This window comes from Cydia amplana, chromosome 22 (assembly GCF_948474715.1).
Source record: "Cydia amplana chromosome 22, ilCydAmpl1.1, whole genome shotgun sequence".
NCBI classification, from domain to species: Eukaryota; Metazoa; Arthropoda; class Insecta; order Lepidoptera; family Tortricidae; genus Cydia; species Cydia amplana.
This window is the reverse complement of record NC_086090.1, coordinates 1,590,376-1,610,701: the sequence shown is the minus strand read 5'-3', so window position 1 is coordinate 1,610,701 and position 20,326 is coordinate 1,590,376. Positions and strand designations below refer to the sequence as shown.

The 20,326-nt window shown below is 36.5% G+C and overlaps 1 protein-coding gene across 3 annotated transcripts in view; it reads left to right on the top strand.

Annotated features, from left to right (window-relative positions):
• The first annotated feature begins 315 nt into the window (after positions 1-315).
• LOC134658384 (paired box protein Pax-5) overlaps positions 316-20,326 on the top strand; it is a 91,396-nt gene continuing 71,385 nt past the window's right edge. For 2 of the 3 annotated variants that reach the window (XM_063514064.1, XM_063514063.1), the window contains exons 1-2: positions 316-533; positions 1,067-1,123. In XM_063514064.1, coding sequence (XP_063370134.1) covers positions 374-533; positions 1,067-1,123 — 217 coding nt within the window. In that variant the 5' untranslated portion in view covers positions 316-373. The remainder of the gene's footprint in view (positions 534-1,066; positions 1,124-20,326) is intronic. The other variant, XM_063514065.1, reaches the window with a different exon arrangement.

Here is a 20,326-nt window from a genome sequence, read left to right as displayed (position 1 = left end):
AAATAGCTCAAAAAAGCGAGCGCTCAAAGAAAGTTAAATTTCACCGACTAATTCCTTTTTTTTTGTTACAGAAACGCAAAATGCTGAAACAGAAGATCCGCAAGAAACGGTGACGAATGTTGCCATGTGCAAAATAAAATCCGCAAAAGTACTCGTTAGTTTAAAGTGAGTTGCAAACGTGTAGAAGTGGCCAACGAACTTTTTGGACAACGAAGTGTTATTGAAAACAATAAAAAACAGTGTTTATAAGTGACAGACAGAAAAATTTGTATCAAATAGTGCTGACAACAGTGCCTAAAAAAAAGAAAAAAAGAAACATTGTGTTGTGTCACCAACTATGTGTTAAGTGTCTGTGGATTTGAGAGTGTAAGCCATGGATCTTCACCCGCCTCCCCTGATTGTTCATGGATATGAGCCCCATGCTCCGCTTTTGGAGGTTGAGGGTCTGGACCCTCACAGTCCTCAGCAGAAGGTGCTGATCCATGCACCGACGCTGCAGAGTCAGGAGTTGATGGGTGACCATAGGAATGGAGGTACGTAATTTAAATAAATAATAATTTGTGTAGAATTTGTAAACTTCAATAGGTATATGTATGTAAATTTTTTGGAAACAAATTTGAAGTAAACTCTTTAAAAATCTCAATGTTTATAAAAGTCATACATAATGTTGAGGGTATTTAGTCATCATTTTGACTAAATCGGTACACGGCGGGAAGAAGTTGATAACTCGAGATATTTTATTGAAGAAATTTGAACTTAAAATTAAATCGCATAAGGTTCAAATTTCTTTCATTTTTTCCCGCGAGTTATCAACTTCTACCCGCCGTGTACGGAAATAATACCTTCCCTTTAGTATGGAATTTCTCAATCAAGAAATGCACATGTAAAATAATGAATTTAATCGCGTTAGACACGTTAATGACATTAATCTTTTTATAATCAATTTTTTATCAAATACATCTTTGTTTTTTCGCAAGACTTGCTAGCAACCTTTGTTTGTTGTATCACCTGTACCATCAACTATTAATTTGTATGAGAAGAGAGCAGATGGTCTGACCTGACGTAGAGTACGACTTTTCAGATGAGCAGTACCACGCCCACAGCAGCAACCAGAGCGGAGACGGTGAGTACTCTTATATTTATAAACATTCATTCATTCATTCATTCATTTCGTTAACTGACAAGTTGTATACCTTATTGCCAAGATATAAGTTCTAATCATGGTCAGTTCCGATGGGGCTAACGCAGAAGGATTGTTTTTTTTTTTCGTTTTAATGTCATGAAAAAATTGGGGAACACGGGAACTGGATCATAAATAAAACTTTAAAAGGCCAAAGTTGGCTCAATAGAAAAAGTCCTCCAGTAACAGAAAGTTGAATTCTCATAATGTTGAATTATCGAAATGTTGGATTCTCAAAATGTTGAATAATGTTTTCACGGATATCACTGATATCAGACTAAATCAATAGGTAGGTAGGTTAGGTTCGTTAGGTAGCTTCAGATGCCCGAAGGGCAAACCGCCTAGAAATAGGAGCCCCGCGAAGCGGGGCTCCGTCTAGTTAAGTTCAAGTCAAATCAAAGTCAACATTTCAGGATTTCAACATTTTAGGAATTTAACTATCTATTCCTGGACGAAAAAAATAACCAAAATACATGTCCAATTTTCATTTATTTTCAGTTATTTTTGTAGTAGTTAGTAACTACCTAATTATAGTGACAAAACCGAGGCGATAAATCAAATAAAAACACATTTTGACACACATTTAGCCTATTTTGTATGTTATAAGTTAAAACCCAGTCCTATGCTATCGTCGTAATCATTTTTATTTTATTTTATTTTATTTATTTAAGGTTCACCAACAATTGTTGACATCGATACATTAAAAAAGTACTAGCTAATGCATATAAGGAGTGGTGTCACAATCAGTTACAGGTAAACACCGCATGCAAAACATATATAAGTAAACAGCTATAATAATACTTTTAAACTTATTATCTAATTATTTATATTTTAACAAATATTTTCGGACAAATGTTATAAATCTATTTAGTGGGTCAAAGTGCATATCTGCCTTGTCACAGCAACCATTAGCAATTTTACATAACCTGCATATTGGAGAGTTAGTGCCTGAAACTGATCTTCTAAGAGGGGCGTAAAGAGGGGTGATAGCATTACGGGGGAAATGAGATGTAGCACTAAAGTTCAACAGTGTCAGTAGTTGTGGACAATCTATTTTGTGGTTCACTAACTTGTACAAAAAAGTTGCATCTAAGAGCGTCCGTCGGTCTTCTAGGGAATCCATCTTGAAATATTGCAGTTTCCGTTGATAGGATATTGATGTTTTAGCCATAACACGTGCCTGAAAAGCTAAGTGACGAGTGAACCTTTTTTGAATACGCTCTAACCGTAGTGAGTGAGTAGCATAATGCAATATTCCATAATACTCCTCACCAGACTATTATATTATAGTAATATTTTGGTTGCGCTGCGCCTAAATGATCTAGTGTTTCTTATGACAAAGCCCAAAGTCTTAAATGCCCTCTTGAATATTTTCTATGTGGGGGATAAACGTTAACTTGTTGTCGAAAATAACTCCAAGATCGCGAGTGTTCTCAACTTCGTTCAGTTTCCATCCGTCTATATGGTAGTCTGACTGTGTTACATTTTGTTTTCGGGTGAATTTCATATGGATGCATTTTTTTATATTAATGTGCATACGGTTATGCTTACACCAGCTACTCAGTCTTATAATATCGCTCTGAAGTAAGGTGATATCCTCAGTTGTGTTAATAACGCGTGCGAACTTAAGGTCATCTTAAGGTCATTGTAGTAAACCTCAAATATTCGTTTATAAACAAAACACGATGAATTAAGAGCGTTTCAAATATTCATTTATAATGAAACTGGTCATGTCTGTCCATTCATAGCTCTGCAGTAATTAGATCGATACAATGGAGAGTTGTAATTACGTAACAATTGTGATTTGCTCGTAATTACTTCAGTTTCCAAGTTTTTTTAACTTCCGTTCACTATGGATAGTTCGCTATTGTTTCATTGAATACTGGTAATATTCCGATTAACGTGTATTCGAGAAATTGGGTATCCCTGAAAATAATTATCTAATTACTCATATTCCCTTGTAATAATAATCGCTTTTCGGAATTATCCGCCTTTTTTCAATGGAATAACTCGAATACAGCTGATTTTTTTATAGGTTTGAAGTACCTAACGTAAAGGTACGATGGATTAATTAGATTTTTTTAAATCATTTTTTACGGATAAAAAAAAATAGTTGCACCAATCTAGAGTCGTACCAAGATTACTCTGCATGGCATTTGCAATGACAAAAATGTCATAAATTAATGTCAAATTTCTATGAAAATATAACGTTTTTAATGATACTGTCTCACTTTGTATCTCTCTCGCGGAAATTTATGTCAAAAATACAAATCAATCGACATGCAATCGACGTAGCAGCAGCGTAGCAGGAAGTTTAAGAAGCTAATGGCCGGCATAAAAACAGAATTAGAATTATTTCAAAAACAGGTAGTATGGGAGCAGAGATGTATAAGGAATGTATGCAACTTAAGCTTTAAACCAAAATAAAGAGACACAGGCGACATTAAAAGCGGTGGTTTGAATCCACGATCATCCTTAAGCTTTACCTCTCAGCTACCAGCATCACATTACCCTTTTTCTCACTATAATCACCAAAACGCCGCACATTAACCGACACGCCGTAAGGGATAGAACCGGTCCACGAATGTCGAGATTCATTCACTTTCCAGCGTCGGTGAATGGACAGTTTTTGTGCGAGTACACTTGCTCTAATCGCTGTGAAATTAGTTCGGCGGGCGAGTCAGGTGCTAGTGCCAGCGGGTATATTAAATGCATCTTTATCATGCTAAGGATGTATTTAATTTGTCGTCTCCAAAATCTCGCGAACTAAATTGACATGAGATTGACAGGAATGGTACCAGGAATAGCAAAGAAAAAATAGACACGAGTATACGTTACCTATGTCGATAAAACGATATCGATACGTAAGAAATTGCACTTACTACTCATGTGATAATTTTATGGCTCCTCTACACGATGGGCCAACGCCGGCCACTCCAAGGGACGCAGGAATGAGATAGCAATATCACTTGCTCCCTCTAACACATAAATACGTCCCTTGGAGTGGCCGGCGTTGGCCCATCGTGTAGAGGAGCCATTAAAGTGGTCACAAACGATTTCGATGTATATGAATGTGACGAGAAAAGTGGTTGATTCGATTGTAAGATTGTGACGTTACCGATCAAATTAGGAGGTACCTAATAACATCATGACTGATTAATACTGAACTGACACATTCCCTGGTTTTCGTGGCCGTCCCGTCTTTAATTACCTATGTATTTTGGTGCGTGCGTGGTGTGTAAGTTGCTTTAGTTTTGATTCTCAGAGACTAGTTGATCTCTCACAAAGGATTTGAGATTAATTTGGAAAACTTAAGGTAGCATAAATAAATATTATAGGACATTCTTACACAGATTGACTAAGTCCCACAGTAAGCTCAAGAAGGCTTGTGTTGTGGGTACTCGATAACGATATATATAATATACACATACTTAGAAAGCACCCAAGTCTCAGGAACAAATATTTGTGCTCATCACACGAATAAAATGCCCTTACTGGGATCCCATCGCCATCCTGCCGCGCCGCAAGCCATCCGACACCACTGCGCTCTCCACACGCTAGACCAGTATGATGGGCTATCGTGTAGAGGAGCCATTACATAATTTAGGTACCAACTACAAAATTACCATCAAGTCAAAATTTTATATTAAAGGAAAAAATGGAAAAAGTTACGCTTCCGGCTTCTTTTTTCGGCTTCCGGGAATATCTCTCGCAGACGTATCTTCTTGTTAAAAAACAACGGGTTGCACTCCGGGAGTGCCGGCAGAAGTGAAAACTCAATGACTAGTGCAAAATGTCTGTATAATCGAGGTTAACGCCATCTAGCGTTATTTCGTCGCATTACTTGAAACCCTAAGCACATCACTGTTAGTACTCGAGTTATATTAATACCAGTTAGAGGGAAACTCACTAGATGGCATTTAAATCAATTAAGAAAAACTCAATGACATTGTAACTTTCGATCAGGCCACGTGTCCGTCTTACGCTCACGTGATCTGTCGCGAGTTTAACATTTTTTCCCCACCTCAAAAAGTGCACAGCGCCGCTAAAGAAGTTTTCACTCCAAAAATTGATTTTGACTATCAAGTTTCAAGGCTATCAAATATTAGTGCTGCCATCTGTCCGCCATAACCCTAAACGGTTTCCGCTGTCACTGACGCTCCAACTTTACTGACATTTACATTCAATAATAAAAAGTTGTATAACAAAATAACGCGCTGACAACAATGTTCGATATTACAAGGCGGCTACCGGTTTTGGTTTGACAGTGGCTGAGACGTGCGAGAGAGAGTTTAGTCTTTGAGTTTACTGTATAATAGTATAAATATACTTTATTTTATGCTAATCAATCGCATTCAATATAGCCTATAGGAGGGTTTAAACAAAAGTCCTTCAAAATCTGCGAAAGTGGCAGGCAAAGGCAAAAAATGCAAATCCTTATTACTTAGGTAATGGTTTAGAGTTAGACCAAGAAAAGTCTGCAGCGATTTTGAGACCCACGTAGTGCAAGTGTTATTATTAAACGTCAAACGTCTATGAAATTATGACGTATAAATAACACTTGACTGCGTGGGCTATCAAAATCGCTGCAGACTTTTCTTGGTCTGACTCTAGACGCACTTCACGCACTAGAATAAAATAGAAATATTTGTATACGTAAACACACACGAGACAATTAACACATTTTAACAAAAGCGTAGAATGAATAACCAGAACGTGCAGAATGTGGAATGAGTTGCCTCCTGAGGTATTTCCTTTGCGCTACGACATGGGATTCTTCAAGAAGCGGGTATTTAGGGTTCTCAAGGGTCGGCAACGCTTAAGTGGCTCCTGTGATGTTGCTTATGTCCATGGGCTACGATGACCGCTTCCTATCAGGCGGCTCGTCTGCTCGTTTGCTGACTATCACATAAAGAAAAGTACCACGATATGGCCTCATCTCAGCATGTTGTTGGTGACTTCTAGCGCTGATTTTCCGATGAGCGCTTTACTATGAGTAGAATGTAGGTATATGGTTATTTGGCTGTGGTTTTCTGTGAGGTGGAGGTACTTCCCCAGTTGGGCTCTGCTCTAAATATGAGCAAAATTATATCCGTTTGCCCTACTGCCCTACGTGCTGTGCCCTACCACACAAAGCGAGATAACATTTGCTGTGCCACATACCTCTCTTATTCTTATTTTGTACTTAAAAGTTCTCTAGTAGATTATTAAATTGTACAACGGGACATAATCGCGTATCTAAGTTTTAAGATTTACCCCCGACGTTTCGAGGACGGCGTTGTCCCCGTGGTCTCGGAGATACGCGATTCAGTCCCGTTGTACAATTTAATAATGTGTAAAAATCGTGAATTAAATCAGTGTTCTCTGGTAGAATTATAATATCTCCTAAATAACAAAAAATCTCAGTAAAATCACCAAAAATATGAAATAGTAAGTAGGATCAATATACACTAGACGACTTTACATGATTACGAGTCACCTGCAATAATTTGTTACACAACGAAGGCCGCAAAAATATCTGACACGATCTTATTTGTAGAGCCATAAGAGCGTGTCACATATTTTTGCGGCCTTCAAAGAGTAACATATTATTGCAGGTGACTATACCACCGTTACCGCTGTTAACTGTCAATTCGTAATCCTTATTGCAAAGACATAAGATCCACCTGTGATCAGCCATTTAAGTTAGTACAAAAGTTGCGTCAATGAAGTCGCGATGGTCACGCGCATCGAAAGGGAAACCGGCAGTTCGGAAAAAACGAGACGTGCCCCGAACGAGGCTGGGGTTTAAACCGAGAATATTGCTAAAATGTACTTTATTGCAATGGTTTAGGGTTTAATATTGATTGAGCGAGATGTGCCCTCTACGAGGCTGGAGCGGAATTAAGAATATATTTACTCCAAAGAAGGCGTAATTAGAGTGACAGAAAAAAATGCCCGCAATTTGCGAAATTCGGTTTTCGCGGTAGCCCCTCAGACTAGAAGTTTTCTAGAGGTTTTACTTAGAAGAATCTGTGTGGAAAGAGAAGAGTCGTGAAATGTATAGGGCCCCATCACTGACAATCCAACCTCTAGACTGAGCTTAGGCCAATTCTTTCATGAAACCGATGCTGCCAAAAATACGGGGGTGCGGGGGGACGAGGTGAGCGAATCCCGTGCCGTGATTGGTCCGTTCAAAGACACGGACCAATCACGGCACGGAATTGACTCGAAGATGGAGTAACGCTACCGTATGTGTGGCAGAGGGGGTAGCGCGACTATGCTATGTCTAGAGGTTGGATTGTCTGTAGGCCCCATACATTCCACGACTCTTTTCTTTCCGCACAGATTCACCTACAATTGGGTACTTTCCTACTAGTCAAATCAGCTTCATTTTTAGAACTGTCAAAACGATTTGCCAATATGGAATTTATATGAAAACCTGTGTGTGACGTCACGGTCAACTCGCCTACTTTTTATATTTCTATCTGATTTATTAAATGTAAATTGTGTTTAAAAATAACTACTTTCTATGTTTTTCTAAGAATTATCTGGTGATTTTCGTGCACGGTGTGAAATAATTTATTTTAATTAGAAAGTACCCAATTGTGTATCCTTAACCTCAAGTGTAGAATAAGAAACAATAAGTTCGGTTAAAAGTCAGGTTCCCAAGGAAGTTGCGGTCGCAGTATCAGTATCAAGTGTATCAGCTGGCAACTTAATATGTTTACGAGTAATGTAACAGACACCTTTATTTATTTAAACTTTATTGTACACAATTTATACAACAATGTACAAATGGCGGACTTATTGCCAAATGGCACTCTCTAGCTCTCTACCAGTCAACCATAGGACCAAACAGAGATACCTACAACTGGTGCAGAGAGAGAAATATATTTACTGAATTAAAAAAAAAGCAAACTATACTTATAAACTACATAAATAAATAAATAAACTACCACATATTTATAAAATGCGTACTATAAATATAATAATGATGGATATTCTTCGAATTCTTGTTTTAGCAAATGCTTACGTAACATCCGCTTGAAATAAAACTTACTAAAGTCGGATTATTCCTATTTGCATTATTTGACACATTATGACTGACGTTTATAGAGATGTAACTAACCCAAATCGATTGTCACAGCAAGCGATTACGATTGGATGGCACCTAGACTGAGGTATCGAATTGTGACGTTTAATGAATTTTTATTTGAGATTTAAATAAAGCTAGAATTATATGGTTAAAAAATAATAATAAGAAAATATAATAAATTTAATAATGCTTTGTTGCGACCTAAAATGAAAAATTTATTTCGATTTACTTAGACGACTACCGATTCATAACGGTTGTGTTCGGCCAACCTTAAATTAAAAATAAAAGACGTAGAACGTAAACGTTCGCAGTGCAATTGTCTTCCTTTGTGATTTCGACGTGCAAGACATTTTACGTTGTATTGCTGTTGTGAGTGACTTATAACTCTTAATCTATTTATTCTAGGCATATTAAAATATTAATTAAATAATTACTTATATTAAAAACGGGTCACGTATTTTAAGTCGAAAACGCTCTGTCTGTGTGTGTTATGTGTGTGTCTCACGGAAATTGTGTTATTTATTCTAGGTATTAAAATAATACAAATTACAATAAGTACATTAAAGATCCCCTAAACTTAGCTCCCGAAGGTCGCAGGTTCGTTCCCGGAGCGTGACTAATTGCGCCGGCGCATGGGAACTTTTACTTTAGCGTGGTCATGTTTATTGGTTTTATCGCTTTTTGATATTTTTGAATAATTGTAGTATGGGTATCATGAATAATGACATTACTTTGAAGAAATGACATTTTTAGTAATAGTGTAGGGATTGGCATGAAGGAATGACGGTAAGTAATGAAGTTATATAAATATCTTGCTTCAGTATTGGAGTTATGTCAAAGTAATGATACTCGAAATGACATTACTATTGACAGTGAATTGATTAAAATTACGGAATCAGAAATGACAGAAAGAATGACGGAAGATAATGAAGTTATTAAAAAAGTTTGATATTTTTGAAGTAATGACAATTGACATAGCGCATAGATATTACAGTCATAGTTGAGATAAACCAAAATTCTAAGTAATTCAAAATTATTTTTGTAGTTTTTACCAAAATCACATAATATATGACAAATATACGTATATATCAAAGCTTCCATTAAAACCTAATGAAGTGTACCTAGTAGATATATTAACAAAAGATATAATATAACAATATATCATCCATTACCCCAATATATTATATAAGATAATTAATTTCAAGCATTTAGTCTAATGAAGCAAAACATTATACAATAATATATACAATTATACATATCCAAGCTAATGTGTACCGTAATACGTTTGTATTAAAGTTCAATTTGGTATGGGGTTGTGTTGTAGTACATCAAAATCCATAATCGAATAGTCAAACCTTGCCGCAGTGGTGGGCCGACTACTGTGTGTGAGAACTTGGGAAGTTTTCAGTCATCATGGTCTGTCTATCTACATGTTTTGCAGCAACAAAAATCTTATGATCTCGGTTTTATATTAATAAAAATATGCTTTTTACCTAAATGGTACAATCTATTTAAATGGGATCAATAAATAGTATTTTATACAATCGTGATATAATGGAGAGCTTTTCAGTCCAGTGCCGTGTTTAGGCAATGAAGCTTGCTGAGTTGCCTAAGTAAGGTACGAGATTGAAAAGCTTGATTATATCACTATTGTATACAATACTTTTTCTACGAGTCAAAAAAAAATACTTAAAACTAATAGAAGAATCACATATGTAGGTAAAAAAACCAAAAGTATACAGCTAAGATCCGCGAGCAGCCGCGATACCTTCATACTCGTACGCGACCCGGCCCCCGCGCCCCGCGCCCCCGGCCGGTTGGTCAACGACACCTTCTCGTAACTCATGAGGCCCTGGTACTTGCTCCGCGCTTTCGATTGGTCAGTTTCATTATAGTTGACTAAACTGTATTGAAATGAATATTATAGTTGAGTTGGGGTCCCATAGTGAAAAAAGTATGCGTTTTCACTTTGGTATACGAAGTCTTAATTCAACCATTGCAGTCGACGAGTAGAAAAATAAAAATAATAAAACTCGTCTTAGTCATTTTTAGGCTTTATTAAGACAGGAAGGCTATCAATAAAAAACCGGCCAAGTGCGAGTCGGACTTGCGTTCCAAGGTTTCCGTACATTAAGTCCGGCTCACTTTTGACTGCACATTTCTAATAGGCTTTCCTGTCATCTAGGTAATCATCATCAGTATAGGTAAAGAACTATTATATCTATCTTTTTTTTTTCAAAATTTTCGGAGATAAAGGGGGGAATAGTGAATTTCGGCTATTCATTTTTTGGATATTTTCTTAAATAACTTCTAACCTATTTAATTAAAAATTATAAAAAAAATATATTTGAAATTCTCAAAATGAGCTCTTTCATATGATGTTTACCCCCCCCCCCCAAAGCCAGGGCCCCCCCATGTTTAAAAATAATTTATTTACGTTACATACATAAATAGGTTCTTATTAGTGATGTACCGACTATGGTTTTGGCCGACTAGCCGACTAATCGGCGCTCAGATGGCCGATTAGTCGGCCGACTAGTCGGCTAGTCGCCCAAGTTCATAATCGATAAGTACTTCCCGATAAAGATTACATTCGTATGGCAACTGTAGTAGCTTTATTCAAGTTCGGATGCGTTAGAAAAACAATTGTATTTCTCCTTGCGTCGTCGCGCTTTCAATATCAACTGAAATATGTTCCGTGCTACTGCGACGATACACCTACATAATTACCAATAAGTACATGAATTTAATATGAATACAAGCATATTTTGTACCCTAAATAAAAAAAGTAAGTAAAATGAGAAATAAGTAAAATGGACATGTAACATTGGACTAATATGGGCATTTTATTTTATTTATGTCCTGCTTTCTGTAATTACATACTAAAGTTTTGGTTTTTATTGTGAATTTCATAATTTAAAAAATATTTAATCTTAATACCATTCCAATTACCTGACCAAGGGCGGGTTTAAATTCAGCAAGCTGTACCCGCACCTTTTTCATTACTTACACAATTTGTTGCACAATGTTTAGATAAATACTGTACTTACTTCATGTACCTAAGATGGACTAATTACCTACCTAACCCTTATATTATACCTAAGAACTGATGTAAAAAGTAATGAAATAAATGCATTTGTATTTGTATTTGTATTTGTAATTAATATTTTTTGCCGACTAGTCGCCGATTAATCGCCGACTACAAAAACGACTAGTCGGTACATCCCTGTACTACATCCCTAGTTCTTATGCAATTGTTTGGTGATTCGTTTGACAGAATATGGAGCGTATTTCAAATATAGGCAGTACGGACGGTATTAAAGAAGCGGTAATATCATTCCAAACGAGCACAGTCCCTATTGTCATTTAAGTACAGTTTTGACGATGCCTTGAATGATTTTTAACTAGTATAATAAAATAATCAAATCATCTTAGTTTGACGACTGGTCTGGCCTAGTGGGTAGTGACCCTGCCTGTGAAGCCGCGAACCTGGGTTCGAATCCCGGTAAGGACATTTATTTGTGTGATGAGCACAGATATTCGTTCCTGAGTCTTTGGTGTTTTCTATGTATTTATGTATTTGTATATTATTTATACATATATCGTTGTCTGAGTACCCACAACACAAACCTTCTTAAGCTTACTGTGGGACTTAGTCAATCTGTGTGAGAATGTCCTATAATATTTATTTATTTTATATATTTATCCCAAGTCCCCACTCCCAGTGGTCCATTATCTCCAATCTGTACACAGCCGCCAATTTGTCAAACAGAGCACTTACCGCGCATTAGCGATGTCTTTGTGCCAACCAGAGAGCTATTGTGGCTTTCATGTATATACCCTACACATACGCTAATGGTATGGTCTTGATAATAGGTATTTAGGTACATATTTGATGATATATTAGATGACACGATTGAGATAGGTAGAATACTTAAGAAAAGCATCTCTTAGATCCAGATGTTGGAATTTTGGGGGCAAAATTTAATGACAGATAAGGAGTTCCTATAATATCGATATAGTAAATTAGTGCGGTAAGTAGAAAATTACCTTTTCGCACGTGTATTGTAAAATGTTTTACAGTACGTTATGGCTCTTTCAATTTTCGTCATAGGCACGTATTGTCCTAGTTACTGCACTAGGGCGGTAAAGTAGCACCATTAGTGTAAAAATTTATTATCGATGATTTTCTCATATACATTGTACTAGTTATCGCTCCATGGTTTGTACGTAATATTATTATTATATTTTGTTTGTGTAGCCTCTACCCGCCCAGGGACCTATAAAAAGGTCTCCCATTCCATTCTATTTTGAATCTTTATTTTGACAAATCAAAATTTCATTTCAATTATAGTAAAATTACTATACATATAATACTTAACTATACTTATCTAACACTTATCTATAATATTATCACGCAGATAACGCAATGATCATAGCAAGGGTTGTCAGATCGTGCGAGAGAGATAGAAGCTAGGGCGGGCGGAGCGTGACGTCACGCGTTCGGATAATCTCTCTACAGAAAATTTGGGCTTTTTTAACCGATTTCAGAAATTGATGGTTTAGAAAATTTGGGCTTTTTTAACCGATTTCAGAAATTGATGGTTTTGTTATACCTATATATTTTTTGTTAATTTATTCCAAATTAAATTTGATCCAATCTGTGATGCCATAGAGCTGAAAATGACCTTTACTTACCTCTGTGCTGTCAAGCTTATGAGATAAATAATCTTTTCAACACACTCTCTCAGTAAATGTGGTATTGCACGCAGGCTTAGCGGGAGTAATAGAAAAAGCATTTTCCCTAGGGAGTAATGAAGTTTCTAGTACCACAATTAACAGTTTTTTGTCTTTATACTTCATTTTTGTATCGCAAGTGTGATGAAAAACATTGTGTGTAACTCGGGGCGTAATAATATTGCAAACTCGAGTCTATAAATCGCTCCGGCAAGCCGTCGCGATTTAACTTACTCTCGTTTGCAATATTTAACTTACGCCCCATGTTGCGCAACTATTCACGATTTGCTTTAACTGCATAATATAAACTATCTGTGTGCTTACTGGAAATCGGTTCAGCCATTTTTGAAGGAAAGCACAACCCAAAGATACAAATATTCAAGTACACAAACTTCCACATTTATTTTATAATATTAGTAGGACAAAAAGCTGACAAGAGTAGAACATGCAGGTACAGAAGCTTACGTCTAATAGCTTGCACCGATTTGTTTTTTTTTTTGTTGAGATAGGATTATTTAAAAAAATGTGAATTGAACGCCATTAGCCATTAGTAAACTAAATTCAGAACTGTTTCTTGAAGAATAAGGTAATAAAAGTCAGGTTTAGTATTCCTTTTATAAGTAGAAAAAGCCACGAAAATATTTTGTATGGGAATTGGATACTTGGCGTCTACATTTTTTAATATTTGCCGTCCTTAACTTAATTGCAAAGCGTAATTAAAACAATAACAATCAATCATGTGCTCCTAAGGATGTTATTCTTTCATTGTACAATAACGACTGAAAGGATTTCGATAAATATTGGCATACAGATTGTTTATATTATATTTTTTTAATGGACATGGGATGATTATGATGGGGATAGTAAAACTAACCAAGCCGAAACTACGGGGGTTCGAAAATACGACGAAACGTGCCGAGAAAAGATATGCACTGCCTTTTGCCCTGCCTTTTGTCTTGGCGGGGGCACGGCCGTGCCCCCAGATGCGAAGATAAAATGAGGCTAGTAGGTATATACGTAAGTACTGTTTAAAAATTGGTCCATAAACTGAAAGAAAAAAATAGGTATAACTTAGCCCTCTGGTGGCCGGGATCTAACCGGTGTTTTCAGCTTATGCGGCTAATGTTTTGACCACTAGACCACCCGGCCACGGCTCCCGTCCCAAATTTTCAGACTTTGAAAGTCTAGGCACCTTTGACTAACTTAAAATTACAAATAATAAAAAAGTTTGTTGTTCCTAGTTGGATTGGTTCATAATCAAATATATACTACACACAGTTAATCATATTGTATCTACATAATTTCTTGCATTCATATTTCATATCTAATTAATTATTAATCTCTTTATTTCATTGGGGTCTTAGGTTAGGATTATACATTGTGAGTATAACAGTACAATTTTAAAACACTTACAAAACATTACAATAATATATAAAAACTTATAAAAATACACACATTATAAAAAACCTAACCTAGAGTGCCGCCGGCAGCGGGGCAGGGAGCTGCCGGTGGTCAAGGCCGCAGACTGAGGTAGGTACTGTACGCGCCGTATCCAAAATTACTATTAAATTATTATTATTATTATTTATACTATTATAGTTCTCTTTATTTATTTGAACTCTTAGGCTAGGTTATTTTATAATATGGATATAAAAATAAAATACAAAAACACTTACAAAAACAATACAAAATACGTATAAACATATTATAAAAAACCTAACCTAGGGTGCCGCCAGCAGCGGGGCAAGGCCCAAGCTGCCGGTGGTCAGGGCTGCAGAGAGAGGAACCGGCAGACTATCCGCGTCGTGTCCAAGATACTATTATTATTATTATGCATCAAATAAATGATTATGATTTGCTAGCTCAGAAAATTCATCTTAAAAAAATTCCACCCTCTCCCTCAGTATCCGAACGCACCCTTCGTTCACGTGCAGCTAGAGAGTGTTTTGGCGCCCCCGCGCGCGGTCGACCGAATCGCCAGTGACGCGCCAAGTGCCAATCTTGGCAAATGTGCCAATCTGTCAGACATGTAGTGTGACATATTATGGTAAAAAGATTTAAACGTTGAAGTGGTTATTGTGAATTTTTTTTGGAATTTTTGTATCAAAAATGTGAGAAAAAATATTGCCAAAAAAAACTATGGAAATTTACATAGTATGTCGATAGGTATTTCGCAGAGACGTAGTGTGATCAGGTTAAATGTTGAAGTGGAAAAAATATTTAGCATATTTAGGGTTCCGTATTTTTAATGTCTTGGAAGAAAAATAAATTTGCAATGAAAAAGTGAAAATTTTGTAACAAATCCTCGATTACGCTGATTTAAACTTTCATGATTTTTACACATTATTAAATTGTACACCGGGACTTAATCGCATACATATCTAAGTTTTAAGATTTACCTCCGACGTTTCGATGACGGCGTTGTCCGTGTGGTCTCCGAGACAATTTAATAATCCTCTATTAGGTAGGTACTTATTTCGCGACTTATTTTTCGATCAAACACAGTATTTTAGAAATTAACAATGTCGCAGATGGTATTATCCATTTCAAATAAACGAAATAAGTTTTTGGCAAAAAGTTAATTTTTGGTACAAGTTTTTATCGCTGACTGTACTTTTCTTACGACAGACAACTAATACTCATCGAGATAATTCTAAAAACCCCTAACACAATTAGGTTGCGTTGTTTCATCACAGAGTTCCTATGGCCACCTCCTGTCTTCATCATCAGAGCAGTTCGACAGTACCATATTATTGTATTGTCATCAGAACTACGTACAGCTGCCAATTTTAATGACGCTACCATCCTTGGAAGATGGTTAAATTAGTTACCTTAGATTCCATTACATAGTTAGTTACATACAGGTCGACCTAATAAAAGCTTGTTAAAAAGGGAACCAGTATAATTTACAATCATTTTGCTGATTATTTATTTATTTAACGCAACGGCAACGCCCTATGACGTGCAAAAATTGTACCTATTTTTCAAATTGTCGTTCGTCAAATATTTTAAACCGAGTGCAATTATTTAGTAGTAAAGAGACAATGCAATATGCTTTGTAAAACAAATGTAATCAAATAATTTAACAAAATACGTTAATAACACTGTAATTGCATATGAGCTAATATTATGTCCTTACTGACAAAAAGCACAACTCAAAAACTGGGATCGGAACCGGTTTTTTGCAAAAACTTAGAAATAACCATATTTTTCGAATTATTTTATAGTCGAAATGTAGGACTCAGTTGTGTTTTTAGGTTACGACTTCGTATTATTAGAAACACAAATGCATGTTTGCAAAAAACGGATTCAAAATAGAATTTAATAGGTGATTTTTTTATAGCCATCTGGGCAGCTATAAGTAGTTTTACTCTCGATAGTCCAGTACCTACTTGTAATAAATACAAAGCATGTACCTGTGTCGGTCTTGTAAAACAATCCGGCATGTAATTCTAATACCCACGTCTAAATCAAAACCCCGGTATCGAGTGACCGCGAGAAACTTGCTGTGTGAACCTATCTAATAAATATATCAATTCATTACAGATACCTACGTATACCTTGTCTTAAAAATATACATGAAAAAAGATTAGGTTCCCTCAAAAGGAAAAATATATTTTGTTGTTGTGCTACATTGTCTTAAAACAAAAATGAAAATACTTAATACTGACAACATTGAAAAAAATAATTATGATTGTCTTTTAACATCAAAAATTACAAAATAATAAAGTTTAGAATATTAAATGTTATTGGTGTTTGCTATGTGAAAGAGATTTGTTATACCTAAAATAAGTATACTGTACAAAAACAACCAGTGAAAAGCAAAGATGGAGTACCTATAGTATCTAAATTAAATCAAATAAATGAATAAACGTTCATCTGTCAACTCTTCACGCTTTAACCGTTGAACTAATTTAAGTGGATATGATGAATATGATGATAGTTTGAGTCCCAGGGAAGGACAAAGGATAGTTTTCAAGGAAATAATCGTTCTTCGTAAATGTTGCCAAGTTGCAGGCAAAAACTAGTCTAAATATAAGTGCCAAAATGTGAATATTTCAAATATTATTAGCAAATGTTACTTGACAAATTGGCGAAAGTTTTAGGATCAAACTGTTATCAAATTCAAATGAAAAAGTTTTCCAAAAGTGTCTTCCTGTTTACGATACCATTCACAGCCATATTATTACATAATTAAAGAATGTCATAATAAATAGACAAATGAAATCCCACGGCCAACAGACTGAAAGCTGATCCCCTTGTCACAATTCATCGACTCCGGCGCCGAGCGTAAAATATACCTCAAAATCAGAGCAAGCCATCTGTAGCCGAACGTCCAGCATTCGATTAAGACGTATTCTTAATGAGAAAGGCTATTAAAGTGAGTTAAGTGACCCGGCGGAAAATAGATCAAAAGATTGTGAAGTGATCTTCAGCAAAAAAAGTGGTGAATTGATTGATTTCTCTGTGAATTTAGCTGTCGCCTGTTATTTTCGGACCGATACGATCTTTAAGAGAACAGCGTACTCTCATCGTAAGGCCGGCAATCTTACCACCTCTTTGGTGTTGCAGGTGTCCATGGGCGACGGTGATTGCTTACCATCAGGCGATTCGTCTGCTCGTTTGCCTCTTATATCGTTAAAACAACTCGGTGTCGAAAAAGTATCTATTTTAAAAATAATAAGAATTCTTTTCTTGCCAACATATTAAGACGCCGAATGTAAATAAAAAGTTACTTCACTGAGCACCCTAAAAGTGCCTTTTAATAGACAATTAAACCCACCTTAATAGCGAACTGTGTGTAATGACTAAAGATCATTAAATTAATCAACCAAAGCTTAACTAAATAACCAAAACGTTTATCCGAAACCGTTAACCAATCGAACATCTATACAGCAAAATGATCCTAACTTCCTGATCAGGCGCACCTACCGTGCCTTCTCATGAGAAAACGAACCACCTGCCTTTACCCAACCGGAAAAGTGCCCAAACAGCGGAAAATCGCCCAAAAACCGGCAAATTTACCGACCAATCGGTATAGTAAGTGACCAATCCGAGTCGAGATTACCACGGTCGGTTTTTAGAAGTCATTAGTGCATTGAAACTAACCGATCGAATCGTCAACACTCGTTTTGATTTTTTACGCACTTTTTTGAGTCGCGGAAAGTTGGAGGCATTCAGTCTTTCGTTGATCGTGATGCTGTGATAAAATCGCGGACTTCATTTGAAAACATAGTATTTTATTCGCAAAATATTCACTTTTTGAAGTAGTCTAGGTAATTTTTTTGAAAGATGTTGTGATTTGTGTAGAGTCTGTGCGGATAGAGAAGAGTCGTGGAATGTAAGAGAACTAATACATTCTATGACTCTTCTGTTTCCGCACAAATTATAAGAGCTTTTATTTAACTTTTCAATCTTAGTCTCTTTTAAAATGACCATTTCAGCAGTCACTAAAAGCGATTTTTGTTCGAAATGGTGTATATTTAAGTAGGTACGCCAAGGATTATCAAAGTCCAACTTTTCTTTAAAATTATTGAATAATGTAGATTTCAGTGAGTTTTTTCAACCTACCATTTTCTAAAAATGTGTTTTAGTGAAAAAATTTATAAATAGACACTATGAATGACTAAATTAAAGTGCAGTGCAGTGTAAAAAAAATGGTGAAAAACGGTAAAAAATGTAGCGGTTCAAAGGTTTGAGTGCAACCGGGATAAAAAATTGTGTTACAAAGAGGACAAAGATGGACAGCGTAGGTAATGAGAATAGAATTGAGTTTACTAAAGACAATATTGAGTGAAATCAGGGTATTGAGTGCAGTTAAAGTGAAACCGAGACAAAAACGGTATTGAGTCTGAGTGAAATAAGGAAGGTACTGAGTGTAAAAAAGATTATTGAGTGGATTTACGCTGAGTGATATAAAAAAAGCAAGCTGGAGGGGCAGAGTAAGGCGACATTTGCGGCCCTTTTCGGGCTGAGGGCCGGAGGGGGGGTAGACCTCTCCGCGGCCTACAGATATAACCAGAACATGATGGAATATTATACATGTAAGTTGCTACGTGGGTCATACTGAAAGTTTCTGGATTCTGATATATGAGAAAACTTATTTTTTCTAAGTGGCCAGTCCAGGAGTGTTCAGTATGACCTAAGTATTATCTTAAAGCTTTGATAAATAGAACCTTATTAATACAGTCACGGTTAAAACGAGCTCTTGCGTAAAGGATGACCCACGTTAGACCGGGCCGTGTCCGGGCCGGAGCTTCCGGCGCTTCGTTTTCTATGGAAAGCATCACGTGATGAGCTGTCTGTCATAGAAAAGCAAGCGCCGGAAGTTTCGGCCCGGATTCGGCCCGTTTTAATGTGAGTCATCCTTAATCATTCAGTAATTTTATACGTGAGCTAGAATTTATTTTCATTCGTTTTTTCACGGTTTTGCCGCACAAGATGCGTTTTTGGATTGGTTACTACACTTTTACTAGATCTTTTATATTAAGCAGGTTCTGTAGGCACCAAATACCGTCGTGTCATAAATGAAAAATTATTTGAGAATTAGAGTAGCTATACCTAGTGAATTTTCTGTGTGTGGAAGTGTCTTATGGAAATTATTATAATATTTATGTACCTAATAAAAAATGCGGAGACAAAATTCCGGTAACTCCAGGGTTATGTAGATAGGTATTAGTATTAGGTATAGATAGATACCTACGACCTTTGTGTCTGCGGAACACATACTGTTTTGGAATAGTCTGCTTTCATACATAACTATCATACTTTATTTTATGATTCTCTACCTATTTCATCCCTTAAACTCTCCCCCAACCAATCCATATCATACTCGGAAGCCATCTCCCCAACCAACCATATATTTAACCGAATAAATCCCAAAAATATCATTGTGCAAAAACAAACGACCTCTCCATAACAAGATTATCATAACCGGGCGACAAAAACATAAAAACCACAATGTCTCTATAAAATACCTCGTTCTGCGATACCCCGAGATTTCGTACGTATAAAACACCCAAAAAATTCCCTCCAAATTCAAAATCGTTATTCCAAAGCCAATGGGGAGGCTTGAATCGCGCGGGAGGGCGAGCGGCGGGCTGCGATTGGCCGGCCGGTGAAAGGGCGGGGCACGGTTTGTTAGTGTGAGTGGGTGCGTTCCAATTTGCGGGTGCGTTTTTAATTGGGAGGCTGCTGGCTGTTTGGGCGCGACCGTGGTCTGACATGTGTCGATGCATGGAGAATTTGTCGTATGCGAGTCTGAGGAATATTGGAGTTGAGGTTTATAGTTATAAGAGGCGTTGAGTTTGAGAGCAATCATGAAAACGAGC